Source organism: Thunnus thynnus, chromosome 3 (assembly GCF_963924715.1).
Source record: "Thunnus thynnus chromosome 3, fThuThy2.1, whole genome shotgun sequence".
NCBI lineage: Eukaryota > Metazoa > Chordata > Actinopteri > Scombriformes > Scombridae > Thunnus > Thunnus thynnus.
In genome coordinates, this window is record NC_089519.1 from 24,421,823 (window position 1) to 24,434,304 (window position 12,482).

A 12,482-nucleotide genomic window follows, 5' to 3' on the forward strand; every position below is an offset into this window, starting at 1 on the left:
CACTGGTTCCTTAAAAAGAATAGAAAGACCCTCAAGTCCTATATTGCAAGGCCACTACATGCGGTCTACTAAGAGAAAGGGAGAGGGAATTTTGAGCTATTGTTTTTGAGCTGGTTACAAAAGGTTGTGATCCAGCTCATCATTCAAAAGTTTTTGAATGATGAGCTGGATCACAACTTTTCCACACCCCACACTGCCTTTGAAGGCAGTGTGGGGTGTGGAGATGAGTGAAGAGTCTGAAAGGCTCAACAGGACCTGTCCTGTAAGGCTGTTGGTTCAGCCTTAAGCTCTAAAAGCCAAGCTTGAGTGAAATGCTGTGTTGAGTATCAGTGATATTCTTGACAGACTGACAGGAGCTACTGCGAAATCTCACTCACAGTCAGTGAGGGACAGCATGAAAGCCAGAGTGAAATTCTAAAGACCAAATTCTGAAGGAGTTAAAAAAAAAGTATTTTTTTTTTCCTTACAGTGCTATTAGAGAGCATATATCTAGGCAGATGGCAGATTGTATCTTTTTTAACAAAACCCTTTTTATAAACTTGAATTTAAGTGATGAACATTTCACCAGACAGCAGTAAAATATCTTTATATCCAAGCATTAACTTGCTTTGCCACCAGTGGCAACGCACTACACAACACAAAGCCTGCTCTTAGAAAGGAGGTGGCGAATGAATGGAGAGTTTATACAGTGTTGAGCTCACATGGGTGTTGTTCAACATGAATATTCAAGCACACCTCAGAATAAACCATTGTGTTCCCATTTTAAGCAAATTTCATCTGGGATTTTGTCTCAAGGCTGAATTCAAAGGAGGCAAATGACTGTACAGCAAGACACACAAGTTAATGCCATTACACAATGCAAATAAATGGTGTGCTACATAAAAAATTCAAGTAAAAGTTCATTTAAAGTGCTGTACAACATGTACAAAAAAACTTCATTATTAATTTCAAAGACTTTGTTAATTATCTTAACACTTGGTCCTTTAATTTGTTGAAACTGGGTGCAAATACAACAGCAAACTCTGGGAACATGCTGAGAACCAATTTTTCAAATTTGGCAAACAAATGTATTCTGGCACAGTACGGCACAATCTGGAAAAGAAGCCGGAACAAGATGAATACATTACTAGTCTGACAAATACTTAATCAGCATGTGGAGTTTGTATTAGCCTCAAATCAGCTCCCCTCTTTCCCTTTAAAACCAGGAGATGGGAGACCGGGCCCGCTTCTCTAAGGAGAATACTGTCTCCAGGAGGGGCACAGTTGCATGGAAAAAATATACATTGCCCCAAATATTAAAATACAGCACACCAAGTATGTATCCTGCAGCAGCTGATGTCCCTGTTTCACTTGAATTTACATCTCAGGAGACAGAAATTCCTGTGCACACATAACAATACATGCAAAGTTATTTTACATGAATCTGTGCAGCTAGCCTACAATTAGATTAGGACAATAAAATGTTTACTTATTATGGTCTGTTGCTTATATCTTTTTCACTTAGTAATTAAAAGCCCATATTCAGTAAGTCATATATGTTTACATGCATACAATAATGCACTGGCTGCATATGTAGTAGGAAAAGCAAAAGTCTGACTGCGTGAACAGACAGCTCCCCATAATAATATAATTTACACAACAGAAAATATTATTTATAAAAAAAAATGTCCCTAGATGTTTGACGGGGCTCAGGTATTCCAAATTATTTCACTATATAAATAAGTAATCTGTGTAGAGTAGGTTACCGGTCAGGAGTGTAGAAACACACAGACGGTTGTCCACCTATTACTCTAAACCTTGGTGTCATATCTGAAAGAAATGGTCTTGCAAGGTGGAAACACAACTCAATTTCAGACTAGGCAAAACCCACCCACCTTGGTGCAAGTAGATTTCTTTCACATTCACAAGTGCAAAAAACTGACTCGAGGCCTTGTAGTTGGTTGCTGGCTTTGTGTCTGCGCAAAAATCAGAGGTCTAAATGTGATAAATTTGCAAATACTAACCACTGCTGTAATGGAGTCTTTACTCATCATAAAGTTCATGAATGTTTCATCTTAAGTTATGCCAAATTAAGATCTTGGCACCCAGGGTTGAGTGGGGTGCTTGATTAAGATCAAGCATTCACCCACACTGAAGAGCCTGTTATAAAGTCTGTTTAAAATGTGTGAATCAGAGGGCCCAGCCCATTCAGGATTCTATGTCTGGCTCTTTTTCCCATTCCCACTGATGTGCTGGCTGTTTCTCCCAAGGGGAACAACGCCAAAGGACGGTCTGCCATGCTCAGATGCACATCGAAGCCTGCACACCCCTTTCCTTCGAATCTGAAGGCAAAGGTCTGAGAATGACTCAGATGAAAGATACATCCTGCAGATGTGCTGGGACGCATCATCAGTGATGGAACCTGGGGTCATCGGGTCTTTCAACATCAGACACCCTCGCCCAGGCAGGCCAGCCAGGGTTGAGCAGCATTCACCCACGAATCTGCCCTCTTGATCCAAAGTCTCCTGGTGGCTTTCTCTGCAGCCTCAGTAGCGGATCTGATGCTCTTCCTCTATGCCTCCCTGGTGATGCCCAGTAGCGTAAACGATTTGCAGAGTGAACATCCTGCAAATACTCGGCAGCCCACCTCCACAGGCTTATAGCAAGTTCACCAGCTTCTGCACTTGTCCATACGCTCTTCCAAGGGCACTGTGAGTTCCAGCATGATCAATTGCTTGGTGGATTCTGAAACGATGATCTTGTTTGGTCGAAGTCGTGTTGGCTGGGAACTTCAGCTACTTACCCAGGTCCACTTCCAGGTGCCGGTCGGTTGCAGTGGTGAGGAGACCAGGCTTTGCTCTACATTGTAGGTGGGGCTTCTCTCCAGCTCTGAGGAACGTGATGGTCTCTGGCTGGTGGTGGCAATTACTGGTGTTAATGGCCATGGCTACACTCTTAGCGACTGCCTTAAGCACTTGGTCATGCTGCCAGCAATAGCGCCCGTCTCCAAGGGCTTTTGGGCAGCTGCTAAGGAGATGTTCCAAGGATCCTCTTCCAGAACAACAAGGGCAGGAAGGTGTCTAATTTTTGCCCTAGATGTGAAAGTTTACTGGACTTAGTAGGGCATTGCAGTAGAAGTCTGCTTGCCAGATGTTGGACCAGGTGATCTTTCATTGCAGTGCACTCTCCCATCTTGTCAATGCTCATTGCTGTCCCATCCCTACCATCCTGCTGGCTCATACCTCCTCCATGTCTGCCTGCACTTCCTCCTGAACAATTCCTGTTGCTGCTCTTTGTCCTGGACGTTGTCGACCCTGGTTGCCAGGAGGTAGTCTATGCCTGCACACCCTGTTGCTATGAACCCTACCAGTACCTTCTGCCTCAGCCGTGAACCTCCCCGGCAGGCCTGTTTTGTCTACTTTGGTGAGCAAGGCCTTGAGCTCTTTTCTGGTTTTCTGGATGGAAGCAGCTCATATGACTCATGTGAATGAGTACAAAGATTGTGCCGTAATTCACTGCCTGCTGTAATTCACCACACAACTATTTGCTCCTCTGAATCTGTAGGATAAATTTAAACATAATGAGATTCTGCTGCAGATTTCTCACAGCTTTTCATATTCATCCCCTGTAAAGTTTAAAGCTCAGTGCAGCACAACCAGCACTTGAAAGATAACTGCTTCATGACTGGCTTTGAACACATTTTCATCATTATCTCTCTCACTCTCGATTTTCAACATGCAAACATGTGCAGACACACAAAAACTCACACATTGTACAAGACCCTGGCCTGTCTGGCGAGCTCATCAGCGGCTAAGTTAGCCATGGAAAATATCAGCCTTCACACACACACACAGACACAGAGACACACAGAGCAAAACAACAACTGTTTACTCACTGATTCCTGGCTCTTGTCCTTTGCATCATACACAGTTAGCTTGACTAGTGTCTCTGTGCTAGCAGGATACTCTGAAGGGAAGGTCACCCCCGTCAGAAACAGCGGGTCTTTGTTCGCCTGTCAGAGAGAGGGACAACACAGAAAAAGGGTGAGATACTTTGTGTTTGTGTGTGTGTGTGTGTGTGTGTGTGTGCGCACATGTGTGATAGTGTGTACATGCACATTTGTGTGGCAACACACATGTTCATGAAAAAGCAGGAAGCCACTAGGAGAAAAAAGAGAGGGAGGCTTGGGGGGGTAAATGAGCCAACAGCTGGGCTCAGTCTGTCCTCCTCCTCCTCCCGGCATTTCTCCCCGCTCCCCTCACCTCCCCTGCTGCCTCTTCTGGGTACAAAAAAGGAGAAGATAGAGCTCTCCCTGGTGGGTCTACCTGGAGCTCTGGCATAACTACAGTCTCCCAACTGAAACTGCAGGCCAGGAGCAACAAATGTTGACAGGTAAATTGGCACAATGGCAGGTGGCAATAGGATTAAACCAGCCACAGTTGCCAGTGTTGAGTCATTAAACATACCAGAGGGCTAATATTCACTCACAACCTCCCTAAAATCACAATACGCAGTCATCACCTTTAACTCCCATACTTTTTGAACTGCAGGGCTTGCTTCTTTCTCTCTCTTTCATTACACAGTAAAACTGCCCACCTTAACAAGGGTGTTACTGGTATTTACTTTATATTTGATGTCACTTGTTTCACCTGTTGGAAGGAATTTTCTTTCAACAAGAGACAAGTATCATCATGAAATAAGGCAGGTTTTTCTGTCAATATATAGATCAGGTCACTTGTTTCAAGAAACAATCTGAAAAATGGGACATTTTCTGACAGTATCATGGTAATGTGCCTTTTTCCAACAATGCTCTAGAAACACAGGAGATTCTTGTAATAATTTAAAAAATGTAATTTGTTAAAACATGTTTATCTGCAAGGTAATCAAGTAGAATTGTTTCCTTATTTCACTTGTTATTAGCACATCACTTGTAGATTTGACAAGATTTGTTTCATTATTATGTGTAATTGGACACATATGTTGTGGCATCCTAGAGGTTTAGCCGGCTCAGATGCATCTCGTTGTGGCCTTGGGTCAGTTCTAGCCCAGGATCACATTTACATCATAATTCTCACAATCATTCTTGTCTTTGAATTAGTCTGATGTGGGCAAAATGCCCCTAAAAATAAACTTACAGGAAATAATAAATGCTTTTTTTGTGTGTGTATACTATCTGTCATCATATTTAATTTAAGTGCAATTCATTGCACCAGAAGCTGAGGGGATTTTCTGGGAAGACTCAAGGATTGTTTGGCCATTTGGTTTTGGCTATTTGAACCGATTCAAAGCACTTTGTGTTTACAGTGGGGGCTTCCTCTTCCTCCACTCTGCTCTGATGGGCGTCTCTAGAACGCAACCCTTTGGGACTGTGTGGGGACAAGCTGGGGAGTGGTAATGAGACTGACACAGACAGGCTGGCAGACATGTACAAATGTGTGGTCACACCCTTGAGGAAAAAAACATTAGGAAAAAAAATAAGACTAAGCAATATGGTTTAGATCCATATCATGAAATTAATATTTTTCTGATATTTATATATGTCATGTTATGGCAAAAATAGGCAAAATCCCAAGTAAGACATTAAAAGTGGTGTTCAAAGCGATGCACTGTGCATTACATCAGACAATAACTGTAGAGCAATAAAATTACATAATAATATGACATCAATAATTCCTCTAAAAGTTCATCAACAATTCTGAGGTTCGATTTTTTTATTCTTGACCTTAAAAATAGCAGTTGATAATAACAATCTCACCTCAAGGTCCATTTAGTTGCTCTTCAGAAGCTTTCTATCATATCAAATCAGCAGCAGATAGAGGTTTGACAGTTTTCATGTTCAAATTTCCAATTTCTGAGCATTTTAATCCATCTATGATGCCTTGAAAGTTGACGTTCAAACAGTATTCACTTACCATAAACATGGTACATGCCGTAAACAAAACATGCCTGCCCAACGGCTGACCATTGCCTCAAACTACTCAAACATAATGATCAATAACTGGTCACTGTTTCCCTGGATTCATTTGCATTAGTTCTCCATTCATTAAGCAACAATTAACAAATGCTAAATTAATTCTAAGTCCGCTAACTTGTGGCTCATTAGAGATTGACATACTGACCAGTAGAGTACAGACTAGACTAAAGTAAGAGATGCTGGGAGGGTTGGGAACCAAACAATGAAGTTCCCTATTAAAAGGCAGTGTACTTAAAACATACACACACACACACACACACACACACACACACACACACAAAGACAGAATTATGTGTTGAACTGCACACACACACAAGGAGGGGACACACAGACCCCCCTCTTCACCGCACCACTAACCCCACTGATCCTTCAGAAATCTTCAATGTGCTGACAGAGGGGGAATAAAACAAGTCTATTGCTTCTTGTATCAGCCTCTCTAGACATGGTAATACTAGTCTTGATACCCAGTGCCATTTTGCCATCCAGCCATGAAGCTCTGTGGTTTGAGTAGACCAACATCCTTAACACACAGTCCAATTCAGCACAGCGAATACAGACACGGAACCAATGTACTGCTTTGAGCTCAGCACAAACCTGGATATATATCAGTACACCGACAAAAAGACAGACAGAGTCATTATGCTCAAGAATGTGCAGGTACACACACACGCACACACAAACATAACCCTTTACACCTCCCTCACTGGCACACTGAATAGGCCTCATTCAGACTTACCAGCATGCTTGGCAGCCTCAGCTGCGTCTGAATCTTCTTAGTGCTACTGATGGGCTGAGATGAGCTAAAGTGGTAAGCCTGTCTCCATTTACACAGACAAGTAAGCCAGTCTGTCATACAAGTGGTCAACATATGCTAGAGGAGACAGCTGTCCCTCTCTTGTCTTTTTGACCGTTTGTGTTGCAAACCTCGGTGGAATCGCCAATTTAAACCATTAGAGGGTGTGTGTGTTTGTGTATGATTGGGTTGGTGGGGAAGTAGGAGTATTCTGGCTTGAGTCTCCCTACACTGGAGGTTTTTCTCCCTCCCTTGACCACTCAATTACACACACACACATACACGCACACACACACACACACACAGAGACTAGACTTTTTGGACTTGTTCCAGGCAGGGGGTTCTTCGCTTGACTAGTATGACATCAAAGGCCGTTTTATCCCCTAGCTTTGCATGACGTCAAATCCCCTCGAGTACTGCCACTCCTGGACCCACTGCCCATGTTTTAGGAATGGGATTTTCCTACAGACATATTAGGGTTTGGCAGAAAATGCAGCTCTTTCCATCCCAATTTCTCGTCTCTTGTGTCATGCTAAACACACTGAGAAGGCATGCACATGTGGAAAACAAAGCACTTCCAAATTTCACAAAAAAACAAGGCCATTTCTTTTCTTGAAATGGCAGAGCACTCGATTAAAGATACAAGATACCATTTTTTGTCAGTAGCTTCAAGTACAATTTGTCGAAGATGTTTCCCATTGCACTTTAAGGAGATTTAGAGGGCTTTAGATTTTCTACTTAAGTTGTCACTGGTCCTTTCTGTTTTACCAACAGTAGATTAAGATACAGTACCCACATGGAGACATGCTCTTGCTCTGCAGAGATAAAAAGGGTCTGCCTATTGTGGGAATATGGCACTGTGTCCCAGCTCCACACTATATACTATATCAATACTATTAAGTATATACTATGTACTATTTGGGGAATTCGTATAAACAATATTAATGTACTTGCCTGCATGAGTGGACTGGGTTTTTTGGTTCAATAGAAATCTGTTGTATTTTAACTGGCCTTTTGTTGTGACTTTTTACAACTTCTTTCTATTTTCGATATGCACAAATAAACAAGAAACTCACATGAAAACTTCAATGTCAAGCAAAGGACCTATTGTTTTCCAAGGATCTGTTATTTTATGTTTTGTTTTCCATGCTCACCTGAGGCTGTCGGACCAACATCTTAATCTATCCTCACCCTTTTTTCCCCCAACAGTGAGTAGCTAATTCATTTCTCCTGTGTGCATTGTGGAAAACTGTCATTGAACTATAAAACCACATTAATCAATTTTATGATTCATACTTTAAATACATATTCATACTTTTTAAGTACACTTTATATTGTTAGCTTAGAGTTAGTATATAGTATGCAAGAGGCAAAGGGTAAAAGATTGTTTTATCTTTTGGTACAGTAGCTGTTGCTATTTTGAGGAACACCAAGAGACAGTCAGTACTTGAAGGACAGATATGAGCTTAACACCGTTGTTAACATCATTTGGCATATTCTGTTTTCATTTTTTAAATTAATGAAATCTGAAGAGAACACTGTCCTGAACTCAAGTCCAGATCTCAAATGATTTAATGCTATCATGTTCTTTTCATCTGACCCCTGTCTGGTGATTCATGAGTAAGACTAGAGAGGGCTACTGTATGTAGCAGCTGGCATGTTCCATCATTTATATTCTAAATTAAACCTTTATAATATATACCATGCATTCCAGATAATACACCTATCACATGAGTGGGACTAATGCTTGAGATTTCATGCAACCAAGACTCCAATCAGTGCCCAGCAAAGCCAGCAGCAGCTGTTGAGTGCAGGCATCCCGGGAATGTGACAAACAGGAGAAACACAAGTGGCAGTTGGGCTATCTTCAAATTCATACTACAAACACAGCAGAGCTCCCCACCACACACACACAAACACATACATACACAAACACACAAACACAAACACACAGACACATACATACACAAACACACAAACACACAGACACACACACACACACACACACACACACACACACACAGGTTACAGGTGTCCAGACAAACAACCTCTGTTCCTCTTAACAACTCTACTACAAATAATACTCTAATTCAAAGTCAATTTTTGAGAGTGACTGCATGTTTTAGTGTCGTACAGCTTTTGAGTCAAAAGTACTCTGATATCACTGATCAGACTGACTGATCTTATTATTGTAGAAAGTGGTAAACTGTTTTGGTATATGCACTTTTACTACACTATCCTGACTAATGAAATTAATATCTGGCACAGAAAACTGCTCAGACTATCTTAAACACCTCTTATAAAGTTGCAAACCTCTCTTTTAAAACTTGTAACATGACATGTAAAATCACATACGTGCACATACCCTGTTTTTGTGGAGTCGAAAGCAGTCCATATCCTCAGAACCTACTCCAAATCCTGAACATTACTGCCATGAAATCAAAACTGCAGCGGCACTGAGAGTGTCTGCAGAGCTGCCTGAGCCAGCATACAGTATCCTACCACATCCTGTGTTTCCACTCTCACACACACACACACACACACACACACTGCTGTTCCCTTGACAGGACTGAGGGGAAAGCAGTTAAAATGCAGTCTTTGAAAAGAGACGGTTATGCTAATTTAGCTTTACTGGATTAGCAGGAAAATAAAAGTGTCTCCTTTTTATGCGTCAGGAAACTTTGCCCTCATGTGAGGAAAGAAAAATGTGTGTGTGTGTACATGTGTGTAAAGGGGGTGTTCCATAGTGGGACAGAGGGCAGCTGTTGCTGTCCAAAAAACACTTGGTTGGCTGTTGCCTTAGCAACAGTGCTGTCAAAGTAGTGGTAATACAAGGAGCATTTAAAGAGGTCAAAGAGCATAAAAACACTCTCACTGTATCGAACTCCTATCCAATTAAGCCCACAAACACATACTGATTGAGAGCTACACACAAACTCATATAGATGCATGGACACAACTGTCACAGGAGATAGAAGGTTAACGCTCATAGTCTGTTCCAGTTCGATGAGTCAGATGGTAAAAAAAAAAAAAAATAAGGGAAAAAAGGAGGCCAGACAGAGATGGAGAGAACACCAACCAAGACCCAGTGACCCAGAGACACAGCGAAACAACAAACATCAAAGGTTGGAGAGAGGCTCAGAGGATGGTGCATGTGTGTTTCCTTACCTCCACTATCTCTGTGCACGCGTGAGAGACGAGGTGCTGCTTGTGGGGGTCTATGACAGCCACCTGGACCAAAGCATTGGGCTTCCTGTCTCTGCCTGAGGCCACCAGATCACTACATGCTACAGAGAGGGAGAGAGGGAGGGAGAGTCGATAAAGGGAGGAGAGGATGGAGAGAACAGGAGACAAGAGGAGAACAGGGAGAAGAAGAAGAAAATCAAGATGAGGAGGAGGAGAGAATCCCTTACAATAGACATATAAGTGACACAAATCATATGATACTGGGGCACAAATGAAGAACATATTGAGAAACACAATAAATTAATCTGGGACAAGAAAAGAAAAGAAAACAACGAAGGTAGATGATTTAAAAAATATCTCCTGTCAGATTAGAAGTCACATGCCAAAAGCGTTTAAGAGTTGCATCACCACAAAGGAACAAAGGAGTTAAATCTATGGTCCCTTCTCTCTCTCTCTCTCTCTCTGCAAAGATTACAGGAATCAAAATATAATAAAAGTTTTGTAGAAATAAATAAAATGTATATACATTGAGATATATAATTGTTGCCTCAGCAGTTGATTAAAATGGCAGCCAGACAAGTAGTATTCCCTCTGGCAGTGAGATATCAGTTTTATTAGGGCTTTCATTTCCGACAACAAAAGCAGCTTGTCACTCAGCCCTGCTGGGCTCCAAGGACAGGAAGACTTTGCATCCCACCATTCCTTTATAGGAAACCGACACTTCCTGGTTACCAACAGAAACTCCCCCTAACACGATAACATTCGCTGATCCCATCACAACTAAACTGATGCATTTGTTCATGATAAACACTAATGCACTAATATATCCTTGTTATTGCTTTGGAAAAATCACATATACAGTTCAGGTGTGTTGCGCTTTAGACCAAGAGTGGGAAGTTTGCTTTTTCCTGAACCTTTCAAAACATGTTATGTGCAACACTGAGCAGGGAAAAATGTCGATTTCTGCGGTTACAATTTGTCACAACATTGAAGATAAGTTTAAGATGCTGTTCACGTCTGTTACACATGAAACGCCTATAAAAGCATCCAGCCTGACACCCAGTAGATTACACCATATGGCTCTGAATTTTATGTATTAATGAACATTGTATACACTTCAGTACAGTAATGACAAATTTGTGCTCAGCAACCTCCATGGATCCGGTCCAAGAGCTGCATTTTATCTACCCAACACAATTTTGGCTTGTAAACACCAATTGATCTGCTCGTGATGCCTGATCAGTTTCACACATTACTCTGCAAAAAAAGTCTGGATAATATCACTCAGTGGGTGAAATTCCATGTTTTTAAGCAACTGAACAGCAACTAGAGATGGAAGGAGGTTTTGGGAGGCATTTTAAAAGGGAGTGAGGAACAAGAGTAAAATTGAAGAAATGAAGGGTTCAGTAGCAGGGCATCAAACCCTCTGATGCACAGTATGTAGACCTTTCTTTTCGTGAGTTTCGAAGTTTTTCTGTGAGTTTAGAGATTTATCTGACTCTCTCTGGTGTGTTAGGTGAGGATGTGAGAAACTAGAAATACTGCCTCGTGATTATATGCCTCTGCCAACCAGTCAAGTTGCAGTTTACATCCATGTCCGTCCAGACTCATGATATTTGTAGTGAGGACTTTGACGGAATTTAATAAAATCACCACAGTTTCAAGGTGGGCACCCAAGCTTAGTTTTACCGATTCAGTATCCGGCCGAATATGAAATATGGTCACAATCTCCCCTTTTGGATATAAAATGTCATCACTTCATCATTTTATCCTATTAGACATTTGTGTAAAACTTTGTCAGAATTACAGTATGAATTCTTGAGTTATGGCCAAAAACATGTTTTATGAGGTCACAGTGACCTTGACTTTTAACCCCCAAATTCTAATCAGTTCATCCTTGAGTCCAAGTGGAAGTTTGTGGCAGATGTAATGAAATTCCCTCCAGGCGTTTCTTGGATATCGTGTTCAGGAGAATGGGACGGACTGATGTGAGGTCATAGTGACCTCGACCTTTGAACACCAAAATTTGAAGAAGTTCCCTTAAGGCGTTCCTGAGATATCGCTTTCACAAGAATGGGACAGGCAGACAGACAGACAGATGGACAACAAGAAAACATAATGCTTCCAGTCACGGCTGTCGCTGGCGCTGAGGCATAAAAACAAGAGTAAAGTCGTTCTCATTCAATGTGCAACTATAGGAAGCTATTTTGGTGAATTGTGCCTTCATGGCAAGATGGACAAAGACTCATAAAAGATATAGTGTAACAGTACAGTATATTACAGTATATATATCTTCCTATTCACCTATTGTATATATCTAAGATGGAACCAAACACTTTCCAACAGCGCTGGAATGCTGATTGTACTGTCAAGGTGACTGACTTTGACTTTTTTAAAGAACAGCAATACAAAAAAACTGGGATTTAATGAGCAGTCGTCACACACATCTGCAGGAAAGCAGAGGACTGCAAGAATACGTTTTCAGCATACACAAAATCAAAGCTTGTTTTGTAATATATGACACACTCAAATATTAACTACAGCAGAGGG

The 12,482-nt window shown here is 41.5% G+C and overlaps 1 protein-coding gene across 4 annotated transcripts in view; it reads right to left on the minus strand.

Moving 5' to 3' along the window:
* Positions 1 to 12,482, minus strand: part of inpp4b (inositol polyphosphate-4-phosphatase type II B) — a 263,968-nt gene that overhangs the window by 124,411 nt on the left and 127,075 nt on the right. For 3 of the 4 annotated variants that reach the window (XM_067584920.1, XM_067584918.1, XM_067584919.1), the window contains 2 exons: positions 9,915 to 10,033; positions 3,875 to 3,991 (listed from right to left, as the gene is read on the minus strand). In XM_067584920.1, coding sequence (XP_067441021.1) covers positions 3,875 to 3,991; positions 9,915 to 10,033 — 236 coding nt within the window. Of the gene's footprint in view, positions 1 to 3,874; positions 3,992 to 9,111; positions 9,266 to 9,914; positions 10,034 to 12,482 lie in introns of those variants that run through there. The other variant, XM_067584921.1, reaches the window with a different exon arrangement.